At 41.0% G+C, this 21,603-nt stretch overlaps 1 protein-coding gene across 1 annotated transcript in view; it reads left to right on the top strand.

Moving 5' to 3' along the window:
* LOC141144788 (acyl-CoA dehydrogenase family member 11-like) overlaps positions 1-21,603 on the top strand; it is a 182,386-nt gene that overhangs the window by 98,091 nt on the left and 62,692 nt on the right. The window contains exons 4-7 of the mRNA XM_073630819.1: positions 16,243-16,342; positions 18,660-18,777; positions 18,863-19,005; positions 19,541-19,690. Of these exons, the coding sequence (XP_073486920.1) occupies positions 16,243-16,342; positions 18,660-18,777; positions 18,863-19,005; positions 19,541-19,690 (511 nt within the window). The remainder of the gene's footprint in view (positions 1-16,242; positions 16,343-18,659; positions 18,778-18,862; positions 19,006-19,540; positions 19,691-21,603) is intronic.

The following is a 21,603-nucleotide window of genomic DNA, read 5'->3' as shown; positions in this document are numbered from 1 at the left end:
TAACACTCCCACATACATACCTCAGAAGGCTACACTTAATGTTTTCAAAATTTATTTGGAGGGGAAAGTCACCTAGATTAAAATTCTCACAATTGATTAATACTAAAGGTAAAGGGGGATGGGGAGCACCAGATATAAGGAAATATTACGAAGCTATCGCTATAGCCAGAGTGACTGAATGGGTCAAAAACATAGGAAAACAATGGGTAGTAATAGAAAATAAAATTAGTGACACTAAACTGGATAAGATTATATGGATTTCGCCTCAACAGAGAAAGTACAGCACTGAAACGCATGCAATCACTAAACACGCACTTAAGATATGGGACACCCTTCACAGAAAGGAACACTGGGAGTATAACTCACCCTTAATGCAACTTAAAGATTTAGAACAGTTTGCACCAGGGAAAGAGGAATGGTTTGGTAAATGGTTACTAGAAGAAAATATACAACTAAAAGACATAATGCATAGGGGTCGAATATGCTCATTCCAAGAGATGCAGGACAAAAGAGATATGTTAGTCATTAACCCCTGGCGCTATAGCCAATTAAAACACTATGTTGGTTCACTCCCACAGCCAATAAGATCGGTGGATAATTTAACACCACTAGAAAAAATATGTGTGGATAGAGAGGGGAGGGGGGGTTTCTCCCGGATATATAAAGTTCTAGTTGATTTAGAAAGGTTAGAAAACCCGGACTATATAGGGAAATGGGAATAGGAGTTAGGGAGAAATCTTACAGATACAGAAGTCTCCCTGATCTTGAAAAGAGTCTCAGCCACTTCAGTTAATAGTAAACTCCTAGAATTAAATTTTAAATGCCTGACCAGAATGTACCTGACCCCCGATCGGGTGCATAAAATACATAGGGATAAGTCGCAATTTTGTTGGAGGGGCTGCTCAGAGATGGGGTCAATGGCCCATATCTGGTGGCTATGTCCGGAAATGAAAAGGTTTTGGGGCGAAGTAAGAAAATTTATCAAAGTGATAACAAACTTGGACGTCCCAAATGACCCTTGGATCTGTTTATTCCACATGAGTGATATGCTGACTAAAACATATCTCAGAACACTTTTGCCACATCTTATTGATGCAGCTAAGAGCTTAATCCCTAAGTATTGGCAAAGGAAAGAGAGGCCAAAGATGAGGGAATGGTTTAATAAAATTAATGAGATTCAGTGCTTGGAGTACCTAAGATTTAGCGAAGGGACAAAAATGGGGGCCTTTGAAACAAAATGGAAAGACTGGGAAAAATTTAAAGAATCTCCAAATGCGGTTGAGATGTGGTCTACATAAGTAGAGGAATGCAGAGGGCTGCATGGATATGGTCTCGGGGGGGGGGGGGTGGGGTGGGGGGTGGGAGGGGGGGATGGGTAAAAGGGAAGCATTAGCTATCGTTGGGATAATTATGTATCCTCTTTTGTTTTGTAATATACTAAATTGGAGTACCAAGCAAATGTAAAGCCACGATGATGTGACGATAAGATGGGAAAGAAATTTGAATTTTAATATTTGAAAAATCTTTTCCCGGGAGAAACCTTCAAGCTGAAGTGGCAAAAAAAAAAAAAGAAAAAAAATTTAAAAAAAAAAAAAAAAAAAAGGGTCGCCTATGGAAATTTTTTACGTACCATAATTTGTCACCATTGACACGAGTGTGCGCAATTTTAAACCGTAACATGTTAGGTATCTATTTATTTGGCGTAACATTGTCTTTCACAAGATACAAAAAAATTGGGCTAACTTTACTGTTTAGTTTTTTTAATTCTGTGAAGTGTATTTTTTCCAAAAAAAATTGCGTTTGAAAGACCACTGTGCAAATACTGTATGACATAAAATATTGCAACACCCGTCATTTTATTCTCCAGAGTCTTTGCTATATATATATATATATATATATATATATATATATATATATATATAAATATGTTTTGGGGTTCTGAGTTATTTTCTAGCAAAAAATACTGCTTTTAACTTGTAAACAACAAATGTCACAAATAGAGAAATAGTCTTGATCCTTAAGTGGTTAAATAGAATGAATTATTAAACAGTAGAAATATGGATGGTTATACATGCTTTAAACCAGGTGTAGGCAACCTTTAAAATGTTAAGATCTTCTGAATCTGAACAACATGGAAGAGATCAAAGGTCACCAGGGTGTTGTGCCTTTTTTACATTTTATTTTAAAAGAAATGAACTACTAAAGTCCTAATACAAAGTAAGGACAACATAAAGAAATCTTTGGAAAAATACAACAAAACAAATGTTACTGTAAAAATATAAATGATCAACACTTCGGGTTTGGCCCCAACTTTATCCAGTGGATACGGCTACTCTATAGAGCTCCAAAGGCTAGGGTGCGTACTAACGACCGATTGTCGGAGCTATTTTCCTTACACAGGGGTACCCGCCAAGGATGCCCCCTGTCCCCTGGTTTATTTGCCCTGGCCCTAGAACCATTGGCTATTATGATTCGTGAGTCTCAAGAGATAAGGGGAATCCGGGTTGGCACACTAGAGGAGAAAATATCCTTATACGCGGACGATGCCTTACTTTACCTGAATGACTCTGGTCCATCACTATCTGCCGCTCTGGTGATATTTAATCAGTTCGGTACACTAGCAGGCATCCGTATCAACTGGAATAAATCGGTCCTATTCCCTCTGGATAGGCAGTCCCAAGGCCCACACAATCATACACCACTACAGTGGGTCGATGAATTCAAGTACCTTTGGGTTAAAATCTCTAGGGACGCCGGTCAATATTATAATCTGAATATGCTCCCCCTGCTTCGACTCCTGCGGGAGAAATGCCAGTCTTGGTCCAGACTTCCATTGAATCTAATAGGCCGAATAAATATTCTTAAAATGATCATTCTACCTAAATTTAACTATTTTTTCCGCAACAGCCCAATCTGGATACCGCAGATCTTTTTTCAAGAAATTGATAAATGCATCACCTCTTTTATATGGAACGGATCCGTGCCAAGACTGGCAAAGACCACACTGCGTGCACCTACACATCTGGGGGGACTAGCTCTCCCGGACTTCAGGGTTTACTATTGGGCAGCCATGCTGGTTACTGTACACTGGTGGTTTAAGGCGAGCAGATCTAATGCCGCGGTTTGTGTGGAGGCAGCCTGGCTAGGTTCACTACAGGAACTACAAAATTTAGCATATAGAGGAGTGAGAGCCTATAAGGATCTCCCTGTACCGACTAGGGCGACGATAAGGATTTGGATTGCGGCTAGACGTGGGTTCCTCCAGGTGGATCGCTGGTCACCGGTCCAGCCTCTCTGGGGAAACCCTAACCTGCCACACTTTAGGACAATACCAGATCCCCAGGTCTGGGCGAGATTCGGCATTAAGACACTAAGGGATATTATGCCCACTGGCACACTGATGTCATTCTCACAACTAGCTAGGAAATATGAATTACCTGGGTGGATGTTCTTTCGTTATGTCCAACTAAGACACGCAGCTAGAGCCCAATTTCCTACTCAACCTGTTTTACAACTGGACCCAGTAGAGAATCTAATGTCATATGAAGACCTTGCAAGGCCACTTTCGGCTTTGTATGGTGTCCTACTCCCAATTGATAGTGCAAAAATGGATAGACTCTGGGAACAATGGAAGGCTGATATTCCATCTTTAGAGAGGGAAGATTGGGAGGATAGTCTTGAACAGGGCCCCAAACTAGCAATAGCGGCAGGAGATAAACTTATACAGACCAAATTCCTTCACAGGGTTTACTTTACCCCGATACGTATGTCTAGAATATATCCTGGTAGAGACCCACAATGTCCCAGATGCTTGACACATCCGGGCACCTACCTGCACATGTTCTGGGGGTGCCCCATGCTGTCGACCTTCTGGGCAGAAATATTTGACCAATTAAATGTCCGACTCGAGTTGAATGTTCCTATGACGCCGGAACTGGCCTTACTGGGTATACATGAAGATGATCAGCGGTCACATCATAGCAAACTACTAATCTCATATTTGCTTTTTTATGCAAAGAAAGAAATATTGTGTAAATGGTCCTCTTCTGTCCCCCCGGATATAGCTACATGGCAAAACAAAGTGAATGCTGCCCTCCCTTTATATAAGTTGACGTATATCAATCGTGGATGCCCATGGAAGTTTGACAAAGTGTGGTCATCATGGGCGTCGATCTAGTAGTGGGAAAATGCTAGTCCCCCCCCCCTTTTTTTTTTTTTCCTCTGCTGCCTTCCCTCCCCTCCACACTCCCTCAGGGTAATACTCCGTGTAGTCTCTCCCCCTTCTATGTCCTCTCTCCTGCGCTCGCCTCCCTCTCACTCAGGAAATATACCCTTGAACAAGAAATTACAGAAGTTAGTGCTATCAATAATGCATTATGCTTTATATTTCATGGTATATGTCTTATGTGAAATGCTGATAAGAATGTGACAAGTGACTTTGTAACAACTGACTGTGAACTTGTATTATTGTATATGTTATTTTCTACAATAAAGCACTCCTGGTTATAAAAAAAAATATATAATGATGAAACCAGCGGTGATTGGCTGGTGAAACGCGTCAGCACGTGGCGTCAGCAGTCACCTCGGAGCCGCGCGCTCGCAGTGGATGAATGTTTGACCGGGAAAACAGCTGACGGCCGACTCACAGCTACCTACTGCACGATTACACGTGAATGTGCTGGACACAGTGAGGACATCTCTTACCTGACGGCAAGCTATTTTGGACTGACATCTACAGCCATCATCTGGGGGTAGAGCCTTAAGTTCTCAGAGCTGCTGAGCCATCTATCCGGTGAGAGAAGTATCACTCCGATTTATGCTTGTTGCACAGCCTGGGCTGTCATTGCTCCCCCCGCTACCTTTGCCAATTTACAGCTGCTTCACCTGTATGTCCTGTGTCCATATGTTTAACCTTTAGCTTACTACTGCCGGTCATCTCTGCTGCTATACCTGTGATTTGGGTTCTTTTCCCGGACTGTCCTAATTTAAATAATATGCTGAATCAGTCCTCATTCAAAGTAATCTTCTGTTCATCCACCCTTACCCACAAACCGTCATACCACTAATATTGCAATCATCTAAGGACTTTATCTCCTATACAGTATTGTCCAGTCATTAGGAATTTGCTGTGGTGATTGGCGTGTGTATGGGGTATGATTGGCCGCGGCTCCGTTGTTTTTAATGATAACGTTATCTATTTTAACTTGGGTCTATGATATATTTCCTCATTTTGCCCATTTCTGTTGTTTTGTGTGGTGATTTGTAGTACCAATAAATTCATTGTTTTTTTCAGATTGTGTTTGGGTAATTTGCCTTCTTGGGGGAACCTTTTTCTCCTAGTTATTTTGTATGCTTTACCAGGCAACCCAAACTGCATCCGGTAATTGGTTTACGTGGATGAATATCTGATGCTGCTAATATTTACTACTTTATCGCTGGTGGTTGATCCAGGCAAAACCCATTTTTTTGTAAAAATATAAACTTAGCCTAGCCTAAAAGTTAGCTACAGTAGCAAACTTGCCGTTCAGTTTCATTCACAATTTTTGTCAAGTCTGGTGAATAATTAGTCAACAAGTCTGATGCAGGAGTACATCATGAAGGCAGAACAACTGGTACTGCAGGCTACCTTACTTGACTAGTTTCAGGCTTGGCTGGTCTCAATTGTGGCCTGTTTGTCTGCTCTGAGTTCTCGCTTGTATAAGCAGTGTGTAGGGCAGGGGTCAGTAGTATGTAGGGCAGTGTACAGAGGTCAGTAGGAAAAAGAGTATACAGAGATCGGTAGGATGTATTGCAGTGTAGAAAGGTCAATAGGATGTATTGCAGTGTACAAGGTTCAGTAGTATCTAGGGCAGTGTACAGGAGTCATAAGTATGTAGAGTAGTGTACAGGGGTAATTAGTATGTAGAGCACAGGCATCATTAGTATGTAAGTGCAATGTACAAAGTAGTATGTAGGGAATGTACAGGGGAGCAATGGTTCTCAACCACCCTAGTGCCGTGACCCCTTGATAAAATTTCCCAAGTTGTGGGGACCCCTAGCAGTAAAATTATTTTCGTAGCATGGGTTGTCAGCACCCAAGTCACTTCCACTCGTACAGTATTAAAACCACTTATGGTACATTTTAGGATGTACCACTCTTTGTTCTCCTTTCTTTCCCTTTTATCTCTCTCTATCCTAATTTCTTGTTTTTTTCCCCCCATCCTTCTCTAGCCAACTTTCTTGTCCTTTCTCTAATGCTGCGTACAGACGATCGAAATTTCCGACAACAAAACTGTGGATTTATTTCCGACGGATGTTGGCTGAAACTTGTCTTGCATGCACACGGTCGTACAAATGTTTTCGGAAACTCCGATCGGCAAGAACGCGGTGACGTACAACACGTACGACAGGACTAAAAAAAAGAAGTCCAATAGCTAGTGCGGCTCTTCTGCTTGATTCCGAGCATGCGTCAAATTTTGTGTGTCGGAATTGTGTACACACGATCGGAATTTTCCGACAACGGATTTTGTTGTTGGAAAATTTGAGGTCCAGCTCTCAAATTTTTGTTGTCGGAAATTCCGACGGAAAATGTCTGATGGAGCCTACACACAGTCTGAATTTCTGACAGCAAGCTCACATCGCACATTTGTTGTCGGAAATTCCGATCGTGTGTACGCGGCATTATTCTTTCTCTCCCTACTCTTTGTTCCTCCCCCTCTTTTCCTCTCCCTTCCATGTATTCTCTATTTTTATTCCTTCTCTTACTAATTGGTGGGGGGGAATGGGATGAGTGGCAATGCTAGGGGAGTTATGATCAGCCAACTTGGGTGCTCTTGATCAGGGTCATCTGCTGATCTGAGTACTGTAATGGGGACTTTTAGTGGCAACTATAATCACAGGTAGTGTTACTCACTGTGCCCCCGACTGTGGTGTCTCATAGCAGTGACATCTATGCTGAAATCAGGAGATAGGGTCTCCTCCAGCCCCTCCCACTTCACATTCCTCACTAGTCAGCTGACCTCTAGTCTCTGCCCCCCAGCCATGCCGTGAACTGAATGGGCGGCTGCTAAGAGGCTGAATGGGCGGCCGTGGGCTCCAGGAACAGCTCAGCTGGGCGGCTGCAAAAAGGCTGGGACAGTGGTGCGGGCTTCGGGAACAGCCCAGGATTCGGTGACCCCTGGCAAATCATCATTTGATCCCCAGGTTGAGAAGCACTGATGTAGAGCAATATACAGAGGTCAATAGTATGTAGAAAAGCGTACAGAGGTCACTTCTAGGGCCAAGTACAGGAATCAGCGTTTTTTAGGGCAGTGTATAGAGGGCGTTTGTAGAGTAGCTTGTAGAGTACAGGGGCCAGCAGTTTGTAAGTTAGATTTTAGCAGGGCAGAGCACAGGGTTTACAAGGGCAGTGTACAAGGGGTCAGTAGTGCAGGGGGCAGTGGGTCAGAGCAGTGTACAGGGGGTCAGCATGGCAGAGTACAGGGTTCGGGGGGCAGTGTACAGGGAGTCAGTGTGGATGAGAACAAGTGACTGGGGGTCAGCAGGGTAGTGTATATGGGTCAGTATGAGAACAAGTGTCAGACCACAGGACAGGGGGTCAACAGGGTGGAAGACGGGTCAGCAGAGTAGCATACAGTGGGTCAGCAGTGCAAAAGACAGAAGTCAGCAGACCAGCATGGCAGTGAATGGGGCGGCAAGTAGTGTAATGGGTAGCACTCTTGCCTAGCAGTAAAAATGGTCGCTGGTTTGAATCCCAACAACGACACTACCTGCCTGGAGTTTGCATGTTCTCCCTGTGCCTGCATGGGTTTCCTCCCACACTCCAAAGACATGCTGGTTGGTCAATTGGCTTCTGCCTAAATTGGCCCTAGTATATGAATGTGAGTTAGGGGCCTTAGATTGTATACTCCTTACAAGGGAGGGTAGGGACTGATGTGAATGTACAATGCTGCATAAATTGACGGCGCTATATAAATACCTTAAATAATAATAATGGGGGTCAGTAGGGCAGTATACACGGGTCAGCAGGGCAGTATACATGGGTCAGCAGGGCAGAGATTTCCCCCATATGAAGGACAACAAAGTGACTCCCCTCTCTCGTCCATGCCATATGATGTCAAATACAAGTGCCTGGGAATAACAGGACAGAAGAAGAGGGCCAGCACTGATCAGAGTAGTACACTTAGGGATGTCACTTCCTTGTGCTGCTCTGCAAGTGTAGAGGAGACGGAATGTTACATAGTAGGCGAGGTTGAAAAAAGACACAAGTCCATCAAGTCCAACCTATTTGTCAGTATTACATTGGATGTTGTGGTTGTTCGGGTACTTATCTAATAGTTTTTTGAAACTATCAATGCTCCACATCTTTGCTGTTCTTACAGTAAAGAACCCTCTACGCAGTTTAAGGTTAAACCTCTTTTCTTCTAATTTTAATGAGTGGCCACGTGCCTTATTAAACTCCCTTCCGCGGAAAAGTTTTATCCCTATCGTGGGGTCACCAGTACAGTATTTGTAAATTTAAATCATATACCTCTCAAGCGTCTCTTCTCCAGAGAGAATAAGTTCAGTGCTCGCAACCTTTCTTCATAACTAATATCCTCCAGTCCCTTTATTAGTTTTGTTGCCCTTCTTTGTGCTCTGTAATGTTGAGCTGTCAAGCTCACCCGTAGCGACAGGAAAGTGTACTGCGCATGTGTGATGCTCTGGAAAAGGACTGTATTTGCTCCTGTACCGCTAGGGGGCTGCTCACCTTATTGCTGGTCCATACTAGAAAGCACACAGGACAGAGCTTTGAAAACCATCAGGATGATTTAGGGCAGGCTTCACTCCCTGTGCAAATGACCTGCAGGTATGGAAGGCGCATAAATGCATGTTTTAAAAATCTGATTAATTTAGAATTATGAATAGTGGGGGGGCGCATGCGCGGCAGCCTGAGGCGGCGGTAATGTCTCCTTAGAGCTCCGCTCCTCGGGAGAAGGAACCGGAGGACTACAGGTCTCAGCGGCGCTGAATTTCATTCAAAAACGGAACATTATTCATCCCACCACAGCCTGTTACTAATATAATGGTCCTAAAAGGTCCGAAAAACAAATTTAAAACGTATACCAAAGGAAAAACTCCACAGACTGGCAGCTGAGATGGCGGCATCATCCTCTCCCTCACAGCGCAGCAGCCCACACATGATGCAGTCTCTCCCTCACAGTCAAAATGCACAGGCTTTTAATGGTGAGTCAGTTTGTGACTATAAAGACACAAGAAATACCACACAACCTGACATGTTCAAACAATTTGAATATATGCTCCAGAGAGCTCTTAAACAGACCTCTGACCACATAACAGAAATGTTAACTAAAGAAATAAGAGAGCTGGGTCAGAGAACTGCAGACCTAGAATTGAAAGTAGATGAAATTGACACCCGCACTCATAAATATATGACTGAACTTGAGACCCTTAAAGAGGAAAACCTTACATTACAGTCACGTTTGGAAGACCAGGAGAATAGAGACCATTGATCGAATATACGTATTAGGGGAATCCCTGAATCTTTTTTGGACCTGCAGGCAACAGTCACGGCGCTGTTTCAGGATTTAATACCCGGTATTTCCATTGACAGGCTTGAAATGGACAGAGTACATAGAGCCCTAGCCCCACGCAAATCCAATGGCCCTCCTAGAGACATCATTGCTAAACTACACTATTACAGAACCAAAGAACAGCTGTTAACAGCCGACAGAGGCAAAGAACTCCTCAGCTTCGAGGGCCATAGCTATCAGCTCTTCACTGACCTATCACCACTTACGGTGGCTAAGAGACGTGCACCCAAACCTCAATTACAGATACTCCAGCGCAATCAAATTGTCTACCATCGGGGATTTCCCTTCTGTCTTAGATTCACCTACCTGGAAACTAAATACGTTTGTCGTTCTTCAGAAGATTTACAATCGATACTAATAGATATAGGTTTAACCGAAGAAACCTCTACCAAAAACCAGCCCCACCAGCTCCACCTCTCGATCTTCACAGCAAAATAAGAATACAGGCCTCAGCTCTGCATCCTTCTCATATCAAAACCTCAATAAGCGAGGTCGCTACGAACATTCACCTCACACCATTGTAGACTCCGTGGGCTGACTTCCCTGCTCAAATAAATTCCTCTCACTTTTTTCAGGTTTCCAGCTTTTTCTGCTGGTTAAAGTTTCTTCAATTGCCACACTCATGAATTGAATGAGCTTTGGCTTTGTGGTGTAGTTACAATAATGGTAGGGAGAGGGGGGAGGGTAGGGGAAGGGAAGATTAAAAAGATTTTTTTATTTAATTTTTTCTTCTTTTGTCTATCTCTCTTCGCTCTCTCTCTTAATAAATTATTAGTTCATCATTAATATGATAATACTTCTATAAATCCTGTGGTCCTCCGGTGTTGTTCATCCTATAGGAATTCCTTGCTGCCCTACATACCACCTAAAGAGCCCCACTAATTTTTATGGGGGACTCTGCAATGGTCCTGGATCCTCTCAAGGAGTGTTTTATACTCACCTGAGATGCTCCCACACCCTACTGTCTAACCTTTGTTTACTGATATTTTGTCTCCATATTGTTTTTTTTTTTCTTGTATTCTCTTATTCTCCTTTTTTCTACCTTTTACTATTTCCCCTCGACTGTCTGGCTGACAGCTCTGGCTCTCGGTAAGTACTTTGCCTATTATGATATAATGTTGATCCTAGTTGGTTTATGGCCCCTATAAATGTCTTGTCATTAAATGTACAAGGGTTCAATATTCCACATAAACGAATAAAAGCATTACGTTCCTTTGCAGCAAAGAAAGCTAATATTATATGCTTACAGGAAACGCATTTTACGGATAAGTTATACCCCAAGTTTCTTTCTTCCTCCTATCCACAATTTTATACAGCCTCTGCTAGGGTTAAACAGCGTGGAACTCTGATTGGTTTCCATCGTTCTACTCCATTTAATCTAGTATCGCAATTAACAGACCCTGAAGGATGTTATATACTCTTAACAGGTTTTATTTCTGATAATCCTATTACAATTGTATCATATTAATCACCCAATAAGCACCCAACTGCCTTCTTGTCTCATCTTTTCCATGTAATAGAAGCTCATAGGTTTGGTACAGTTGTTATATGTGGAGATTCCAATGCAACTATTTTCCCGTTTCTAGATAATTCTCCCTCAAAACCTAACACGGGTACAAAAAACTTGTCTTTTCAACACCTACTTACCACTTATGGTTTAGTTGACACTTGGCGAGAGATGAACCCTACCAGCAAACGTTTCACTCATTATTCCTACCCACATAATTCCTCCTCACGAATTGATCATATCTTTAATCCATCTAGTATATTACCAGAAATCATTTCATCTAAAATTGTTTCCTATCCCATGGACTGACCACTGTGCTGTAATCACTACTATTGCCTCTATAATTCCCAGATCACGATACCACATGGTGTATTAACAACGCTATACTGACTCACCCCTCTTATCGTGTTGTAATTGAGAATGCACTTTCAGATTATTTAACATCTAATGACACAGGTGATATCTCTGCTCTTACATTATGGGAAGCACATAAAGTTGTTATTAGAGGTAGATTAATACAACAAGCGACTATACTTAAAAGGGAACGTAAAATTTTGTTTGCAAAACTTGAATCCACCTTTAATGACTGTTACCAGTCTTTTCAATCATCTCCGACTGCTAATAATAACACTAAACTTGAAAAAGCCCGTCTAGATTTAGATCTTTTTTTGACTGATTCAGCAGACAAACTCTTACGCAAAGCCAGAATGTACAATACCTTAAGGCAAATAAACCTGATACACTTATGGCTAGAATTCTGAAAAATTCACAACAACACAATCAGACTCCCATCAAACTAAAAATATCCAAAGAAACGTATACTAGCAACCCAGTAAAAATTCTTGAGATATTTCGTTCCAATTTGGCTAAATTATATTCCTCATCCTCGAATTTTGATAAGACCAAAGCAGATACTTTATTTTCTAACATTACACTTCCTAATCTTGACCAACAACAAAAAGCCCATCTTGAAAACACGGTCACCTCTACTGAAGTATTAAGTGCAATAAAATCCTTAAAATTACGTAAGAGACCGGGTCCAGATGGCTTTTCAGCAGCCTACTATAGACAGTATGCACACATCCTAACACCAGTCTTAACCAAAGCCTTCAACTCGATCCTTGAAGGTCACTCATTTAGAACAGAGACTCTTACCTCTATAATAGCAATGATTCCCAAACCACACTCTGACTCTACTTCCTGGACTAATTATTGTCCTATTTCTCTTCTCAATCTAGATATAAAACTAATAGCTAAAATCATGGCCACCAGATTGAATACTATCATTGGTCAACTAATACATAAAGACCAAACAGGCTTTATGCCGAAACGTCAGGCAGGCAATAATATTAGGCGTACACTCTTACTTATTCACGCGGCTAAAAAAAGGCAGATTCCAGCTTGCTTTGTATCTTTAGACATACAGAAAGCATTTGATTCTGTCACTTGGCCATATATGGAATATATCCTTCAAAAATGGGGATTTGGTAAGCACTTTTTAACTTGGGTTTCCTCTTTATACAATAACCCTAGAGCATATATTAAATACTTCGGTTATAAATCAACAATGTTTGACATCAATAGAGGTACTAGACAAGGCTATCCCCTCTCCCCATTACTTTTTGCCCTATTAATTGAACCTCTAGCACAACTAATTAGAAACAATCCCGATATCAAAGGTATTGAACTAGGTGGTCATCATCATAAATTATGCTTTTTGCAGATGATATTCTAGTATTTTTGTCACGTCCCCATATATCTACCCCTAATTTATTACTCACACTTGAAAACTTCGCACAAATTTCAGGCCTATATATCAGCCCTACAAAATCTCACGCGTTAAATATTTCCCTATCACAATCTGAACTTCAACAAGTACAAACTTCATTACCTTTTACCTGGGTTCCAAAACAACTCCCATACTTAGGAATACAAATCACAACTTCTCTTAAGGATCTTTTTGTAGTTAATTACTTACCCCTTTTGAAACAAATTACTGGTCTCATGAAAAATTGGGCTTCTCTTCCGTTGTCCTGGTTGGGAAGGATTAACGCTATTAAGATGTCAATTTTGCCGAAATTTTTATACTTATTTAGGGTACTTCCAATACCACTACCATCTTATTTTCTAAGACTAACCCAACGTAGAGTTATGACCTTTATTTGGGGCATCACCAAGCTTCGTATATCTAAATCCACACTATATCTGAATAAACTGAAAGGTGGTTTGGGGATACCCAACTTTTTCTCCTATTAAAACGCTGCACAAATTGCACTTCTTCCCAAATATCACGCTACAGTTGAAACACCCCTTTGGGTAGCTATTGACAGCAACCCTATTTCAGTGGCAAATATTTTATGGATTAACCCTACCGATAGAGTTCATCTTTCTAATCCAATAACAAAACATACCTTGACTATTTGGGATAAATTCAAATATCTGCATTATCTCAAATCCCCTCATAATCCCCTGCTTTCATTCCTCAATAACCCAGCTTTTTATCCTGCTTGGAAATTTTCAAGATCATTCTCTATTTGGTCCACTGTAAATCTTACTCATTTATATAATTTATCCTCTTCAACCAATATTCATACCTTCCCTGTACTATGTGAAACTTATGGAATACCTAAAAAAGAAATATTTCGCTATTTACAGATTAAAAATTTCTATGAACCATTCCTTCATACAGGTTCTACTCTTAATCAAATGTCTCAATTTGAGCGTATTTGTATAAGCGATCCACACATCAGAGGACTTATCTCACTATTATATCACCAATTCAATGTGACTTCTAGTGAATTCCTACCCTCATATGCTATTAAATGGGCACAGGATATCAATCATAGCCTAGATGATAAAGAGTGGTCTAATATATGGTTAGCCACTAAAACGTCCTCTCCTAACTGTTTTGCAGTAGAAACAAACTATAAGGTCTTAACACGATGGTACATGGTACCGGCTAGAATAGCTAAATTTGCTCCCTCATATTCACCTAATTGCTTCAGAGGATGAGATGTGCCAGGTACACACTACCATATATGGTGGCAGTGCCCTGTTGCCACAGTATTCTGGAAGAACATATTTCATATGGCCTCTAAGGCCCTGGAAACCATAATTTCTCCAGATCCCACTATGGCTCTCCTAAACCTAAAACGTGACACGCTCACTCACACTCAATTTCAGTTGTTTATTTCAGTTGTTTATCCAACTTAGCACTGCAGCTAAACAAACCATTGCCAGGGCATGGAAATCTCAAACTCTAATTGTAAACAAAGTTAAACACAGAATGAACAAAGCACTCATATAAGCAAAAATGACAGCTATTGAAGAAAATAAGATTGATAAATTTAGTAAGGTCTGGCAACCATGGGTTAAACACTATTTCCCCACAGATTTTGACCAATCTTTATTACTACCACACTAGGTTATGTAATAAATTCAATATATATTAGTATATGTCTGTTGTGAGCCAAAACGTCAGCCCGGATACTCCCTTCCTTCTCTCTTTCTTCTCTTTCCCCCCCTTTTTACTATTCTAAGTTGTATGTAAATAAGAGATACTTATTCCTTATCATACTCTCTTTTATTGCTCATCTTACAACTAGACAATTTTATTCAGCCAGATTATTTCATATTTATTTCTATTCCTGTACCTTACTCAACAATATATACAATATAATTACAGTTGTAAGACGGTCCCTTATATAACGATATACTGTAAAGCATCTCGATTACATGCTATGTATCCATGTATTGTATTCTTTTATTTCTTTTTCTTTTTTGAAAACTCAATAAATACATTTAACAAGAATTATGAATAGTGTTTACAGATTGATTGCATTAGGTATTATTTTTATAAAAGTAAACTAACCCTTTAAGAGGAGTAGATAGTATATAAATCATGGTCATCTGATGTTTAATCTCTTGCAATCGTTACAACTGTAGCATCTCTGGTGTCACGTCACGGCCACATTTGATGATGAAGATGATTATGACAGTTTAGATAAACTGCTATGATTTTGTTTCCTGGTAATGACGACTGAGTTGTTATCAACAATTTGGTTTTTTTTATCGCTCATGCCCTACTTTTATCAAGTTGGTTATTTCCTGCTAAGGTCAGCTGGTTTTGTATTTTACAGAATGGGCTAAAATTTACTAATGATTGTAGGAAAAAACACCTAAGTGTTTTATAAAGTTGTCAACAGTTTTGCATCATAGACATCTACTATTACTGCAAGCCCTTTTCAGACCCCCTTCTGTTTCAGTTAAAGCTAAATTACAGGCAAATGGCTAAATACACAGCTAAATAGATATAAGGGAGTTGCTTTACCTGCCAAAGGATTTGTATTGCTGTCCATCCAGTCCTGAGATTTTCACAGATCTGCCACACAGCGTAGCCATGTCTGGCATGGCAGGAGACACATTCAGCTCTTATCCATCCACCAGCAATTGACTGGATAGTGAAGGAGAAGAAGCAGACTGAAAAACCTAACTCTGTCCTCTTGCTCTGTCCTCCCATGAGCATGCTGCTTGTACTAAATCAAAACTAATTGGCTCCTTGTGTTGCTTCTCCCTCCTCCAACTGAGCTCTGATTTAGAGGAGTTTGCAAGACTCTGCTACCAAGTTAAATCCCGGTCCTTGCACTGCTTGCATTAAAGAAAATACATTTTATGTTTTAATAATTACAGAACTGCATTACTTTGTACTGTTTATATCTGTCTGAAGTTCAGCTTCAAGTGTTGTCTATAATTACTGGATAAAATTAACAGACGGACTTCTTGAGAATAGAGATGTGCATGGCACTGTTGATCTGCAGTAACAAATAGCTATCAATCAGATTTCCAATACTACTGTAGATCATATGAGATAACTTCTGAGTAGTTGCTCTTGTTACTCAACCTGCATTGCTTATGGAATGTTAATCATACTCATACATTTTTTTTTTCTTAACAATAGCATAATAAACCTGATACTCACTAAATTTCTCTCCATTTAATTGAAAAATGCATCTGCTAGAGACCTTTACATTCTTTATCAGCTATGGTACTGTTGATCTTTTATGTGTATATGTATCAGCACTTCACTCTTTATTGCATGTTCAAATTGTTACTGGATGGTATAGGAGGTAAATAATTGAAGTCATTTTCTTTTTTCTCGGTTAGCCGCTTGATACAAGTTGTGAAGCTCTACCTGTATGCGCCATCCTCAGGCCTGTTTACATGTCCTCTTGCTATGACTGACGGTGCAGCCAAGGTTATAGAGGTAAGAAATCTGACCATGAAAATAGAGCATACTTTGTATGTTTACTTCTTCCAACTTTGTGTATTGAACTGACCATATCACATACCCCAGTGCTTTTTCAGAAACACTTATGCTCTGTACACACGACCGGTTTTGCCGTTGGAATAAACTCTGAAGGTTTTTCTGACGGAATTCCGCTCAAGCTGTCTTGCATACACATGGTCACACCAAATTCCGACCGTCAAGAACACGGTGACGTACAACACATACGACGGGACAACACGTACGACGTCTCGTACTTGCTTCAGAGCATGTGTCATTTTTGGTACGTCAGAACAGCATACAGACGAGCGGTTTTCCCGATAGGAATTTGTTCCGTCGGAAAAATATAGAACTTGTTCTCTACCTAAGTCCGTCTGAATTTTCAACGTAAAAAGTCCGATGGGGCATACACACTGTCGGAATATACAATGAAAAGCTCCCATCGGACTTTTTCTGTTGGAAATTCCCACCGTGTGTACGGGGCATTAGTCATACCCATGTGGAAGTATACAAAGAAAAGAAAGCTAAAATTAAGTCATAACTGATTATAGCATGTCTAAATGCTATATAAAGCAGGATGTAAATGTATGAAAATTTGCATATGGACTGTAGAAACCAAGGAACAACTGTTAAAAGTAATATAGTTTCCATTAAAAACTATTATGTGATTCAGACATTCTGCAGAGCCAGCTACAGCAGAGTCTTGTCCATGTACAAAACCTTAGAAAAACCTCATCCTAAATATGCAGTTCAGTGTTGGAAATCAGTTCACAAAAAGGACCTTGTAGAGTTAGGAATAGTGTAGACAAGGTAAACAAAATAAAGGTAATGAAGGACCTCAGTCATGAAGAATGATTAACATAGCTGTATGTATTCATCCTTGAGAGGAGGTGATATGATCACCCTGTATAAATACTTAAAGTTGAACTAAATTCTCCATACTTACCTGTCCAACAGTCCTACACCGCAGCCTGCATTTTCTTCTGAGTGACAGTTTTCAGGCCTGTTCATTGGCTGGCAGGGGATGACGTCACTCCTGCACATGCGCAGGAGGCTGTCATCCCGGAACTTGGAGATCAGACCAGACTGCAAGATGAGCTGCACATGCACAGCTCAGTTTATACTGCCAGAGGAGAAGGTGGGTAGGAGCATTTTATTGCAGAAATCGTGCATGTCTCTTCTGCAAAAAAAGCCTGCCTCCAAAAAAAACAATTACACTCCCAGCAAGCCGGGAATGCTAACTGTCACATTTGCTTTTGCTTTCAACCAAACTGTCAAATCAGGAGTCATAACTGATCACATGTGCAGCACCATGACAGTTGCAGATCAAACAGAGGCTAAGATGGCCTCCTTGGCTGAAAAGGATAGGAGAGTTTAGTTCCACTTTAAGTAGTCCATATTATAGTAAACTTCTTAAAACGTTCACCACAAAAGACATAAGGACAACGGGTTAAACCTCTGCATATGTAAAGGTTACTTTGCCGTAAAAGCTGTGAATACGTTGACTCGTCTTCCACATGTACCATCGTGGGAGGTGCCTGGCAGCAATAGGGACTACAGGCGTTAGTAGAGATAAAGGAGTCAAAGTCAGAGGACAATCTGCAATGAGACCCTACAGTCCACATATGTTTGTATGAGTCAGATTTGTCCTCATCCCATGCGATCATACGTTCCACATAATCAATCTTTCACAAGTCCATTCAGCCATTGATGGAGCCTCGACCTGTTGCCAACGCCTAGCTATCACAGAACGGGCTGCTGTGATTAAGTGCCTAAGTTTCTTTTAACTTGCCTATAAGAGCCTGGCAACATAGACAATACAGTAATCTGAAGTTCATTATGGATTTTATCTCCAACCAGTTTGTCAAACAAGTGTAAAATTGTATCCTTTGAATGGGATGAGTCATGTTGCCAGGATAAAATATCCTATTATAATGACCTTTGACATTACCTATTAGGACGACCTTCAAGCACCCATTCCCTACACTTTTGACGGTCAGTTGCTTTCTATCCACATTGGGTAATCAATTTTCTTTGAAAATGAGATGAAATGGAGGGGCAAGACCCCCTTCCATACACAAACCCATCCTACCATATTTTATGGAAGAGGAAATTATGTCACTTCTTCCTCCCAAGAGAATCACACATACTGTAGAAAGTAGAATCACACATCTTTGGTTTGCAGTGCTGTGGCTTCCTCGGTTTCCAAAGAAATGTAAAACCTATACCTAAGAATTTTTACTAGCTGGTCAGTGAAATGCCTGATAACATTGTAAGCATTCTAACACATTACTAGACACTAGATAGCCCAGCTGCTCTTCAGGATGCCTTCAAACGCCTTACATCTCGAGATCCAAGCCAGTTTTGGACTTCAGGACAATGGATGACAGAGCGCAAAGGAGGATCAGATGTGGGTACGTAATGAACCAGCAGATGCATTTTGGAAATTATGCTACAAATACACATATAAATAAGTAGTTTTAAACTTTTCTATTTTAGCTCATGGCACAGAGACGATGGCCTATCCTAGACCAGATGGGACCTACACACTGCATGGGTACAAATGGTTTACATCAGCCACAGATTCTGATATGGCTTTGACGCTGGGAAGAGTGGTTGATGAGCAAGGACATATAATACAAGTATGTAGTATGTCACAGTCATAAAATATCTACCCCATGTTAAAAGCGAATTTGTTTTTAAACATTTTTTTTTTTAATAACCATGGGAGGGTTCAGCTTAATGTAAGTTATTTTATTAATGTATGTTAAAAGCCATGTTTCTTTTAATGAATTGTAATTATAAATGTACATGGTAAGCAGTTAATTGTGCTGATTTCATATACATTCTGCTGTGTAGTGCTGCACAGTGATTATGGCTTTCTGTTCCTCTTATTACAAGTGTACCAGACAGTGTCTGATTGAAAACAGGACACTCTCTAAATTCTCTGGTAGCCGGAGAGACCATTGGATCTTCATTAATGATATAGTGGGGTTTTTTTCTTTTTAATTTTGGGCAAGAAAGGAGAATTTTTTTTTCTAAAAAAAAAAAAAACATGACTTGATAATGCTGATGGCTGTACTGATTGGGTGCAATGTTGAATTTTAAGTTTGATTTACAGTGGAAGCATATACATACTTGGGGTGTTTTAAACATCTGTTTTTGTGGTTTTTGTAGGGCACTAAAGGACTGTCCCTTTTCTACCTGGAAGTAAGAGATGCAAAAGGTCAATTAAATGGAATTGAGGTTCAGAGGCTTAAAGATAAATTGGGCACCCGGCAGGTTCCAACAGCAGAACTATTGTTAGATGGTGTAAAGGCTCTGAGGGTAAGAGGGTTCTGATGGTATAACATAACACATTAAATATATTATGCAGGCCATGACAGATCCACGATCAGTGTAACAAATCAAATTATAACGTTCTCTTATTTGTACATTAAAAACTATTCTATAGTTTGTACATTGCCAAAATTTTTGATATTGCTGTATAATCACAGTTTATGCATATGCAGTCTCTACCGCACTAGTCCTTTTAGTAGATAAGACAAATGGCTCAGATAAGCTATACTGTATTGTTTATGTCAACAAGAAGAATAGTTCTTCCTTCAGACACATTTATAAATAAGGTAAGCAATTTTCTGATTTCCCTCTGATATATTAGCATATACCATGTCACTCAGAAACTAAAGTATATTTTGGATGCTGATGGAAAGCAGGGATTCTAATTATTAAGCACATTTCAAGTTAATTTTGCTATATTTTAAAATGGAGAGGTAGACATAAGTTTTCTTTTTCATACATCATGGGACACAGAGTAAGGCTAATATTCATTACCTGCTGGGTTATACTCCATCATTAGGTGAATGGACACTGGTAGACCAAAGGTCTTCAGACAGGAAGTAATCCCCTATATAACCCCTCCCATACAGGAAGTACTTTACTTTACTTTAGTTTTTTACCAGTGTCTGCAAGGTGGATGGCACGGTTTGTTTGAGCTCTCTGAACTCCAGGTCTTTAGTCCCAAAAACGGTTCCAAAAATGAATCAGGGGATTGACCGATCGGATCCATTTGACACAGGCTCTTATGCTTAGATAAATGGTACCCGAGCCTTGCAAAGAAGACTCAAGATCCTGTGAGGTTTTGCCTGTAACGTGGCCTCCGGGCGCTGGACCCTGCAGAGTGGAAATCCTGGACACTACAGCGCTAAAGAATTTCCTGCAGGGTGCTGTACAGGTCCAAGGGAGTGGACCCTAAACATGAAAGGGTACCCAGTCCTTGAAGGTCCAAGTGACAGGAACCCGCCGTGAAGGGTGAAGATTGGGCCCTTAGCTTCTTCTAAGTGGCCCTGCGCCTGGACGGGTAAGTGAAACTCCTTTATTTTATTATTGTGGGGTGTCCCAGTAATTGTAACAATCAGTCAAGCTAAAGGCTGGACACCTGTGTGTGATGACCATACGGGGGAGTTCTGGGCTAGCTGTGGGTGTTTGCAAAGTGTACCTTCTTTTGCTTGTGTCTGGCTGTTTCTAACCTGTATGATGGCGCACGACAGTGCGCTATTTCGCCGTGGTTCGCCATGGTGCACATGCGTTCGCAAAAGCACCGCTGGGCTCAGCAGTTTGTTTGGCGGCCATGGTGCACACGGCTTCGCTGCACATGCGCCGTAGCCTTTATCTGGGCGCACAAAGATTTGCGGCGTACACGAATACAGTCACGCCCGCTCACCGGGACCGCACGCATGCGTGCGCACACACGCATAGAACGTTACAGCGCACACCCAGCTTATTTAAGCTGTGCAGGCCAAGCATGTGGTGCTTCCAGAAGGCAGCTGTGGGACACAGAGCAGGCTCTGAACAGACACTTGCAGTGGTTCATTTTTCCTTACCCGGGTCACGTGAGTCACCAGGTGTTGCTTGGCAGGCTGAAAGTGCTTAGCAGGATTGTTGCATAGGGGCTTGGTGAGTCCTATCAAAGGGTCTCCCTTCTGAGGTGTTTTAACTAGACGCAAGTACTCTTTGTTTGAGGCATTGAATGTCTTCCAAAAAGAGGAGTGGGACTAACACCATAGGGAAGGGCACACCTATGTCATCAGTAGTTCCTGATGAACCTAGTCGTATCCCTAGTATTGTATCCCCTGAAAGACCAGAGGCTCCCAGGCAACCTGAGCCACTGTGCCTCTCTGGAATTGTGCCTACAGTCCACGCTGCTGCTTCACCCTTTATCACTAAGGATGAACTGTCCT

The sequence above is a fragment of the Aquarana catesbeiana genome, linkage group LG01, assembly GCF_042186555.1.
Source record: "Aquarana catesbeiana isolate 2022-GZ linkage group LG01, ASM4218655v1, whole genome shotgun sequence".
Lineage (NCBI taxonomy): Eukaryota > Metazoa > Chordata > Amphibia > Anura > Ranidae > Aquarana > Aquarana catesbeiana.
This window is presented reverse-complemented; position numbering and strand designations above follow the sequence as displayed.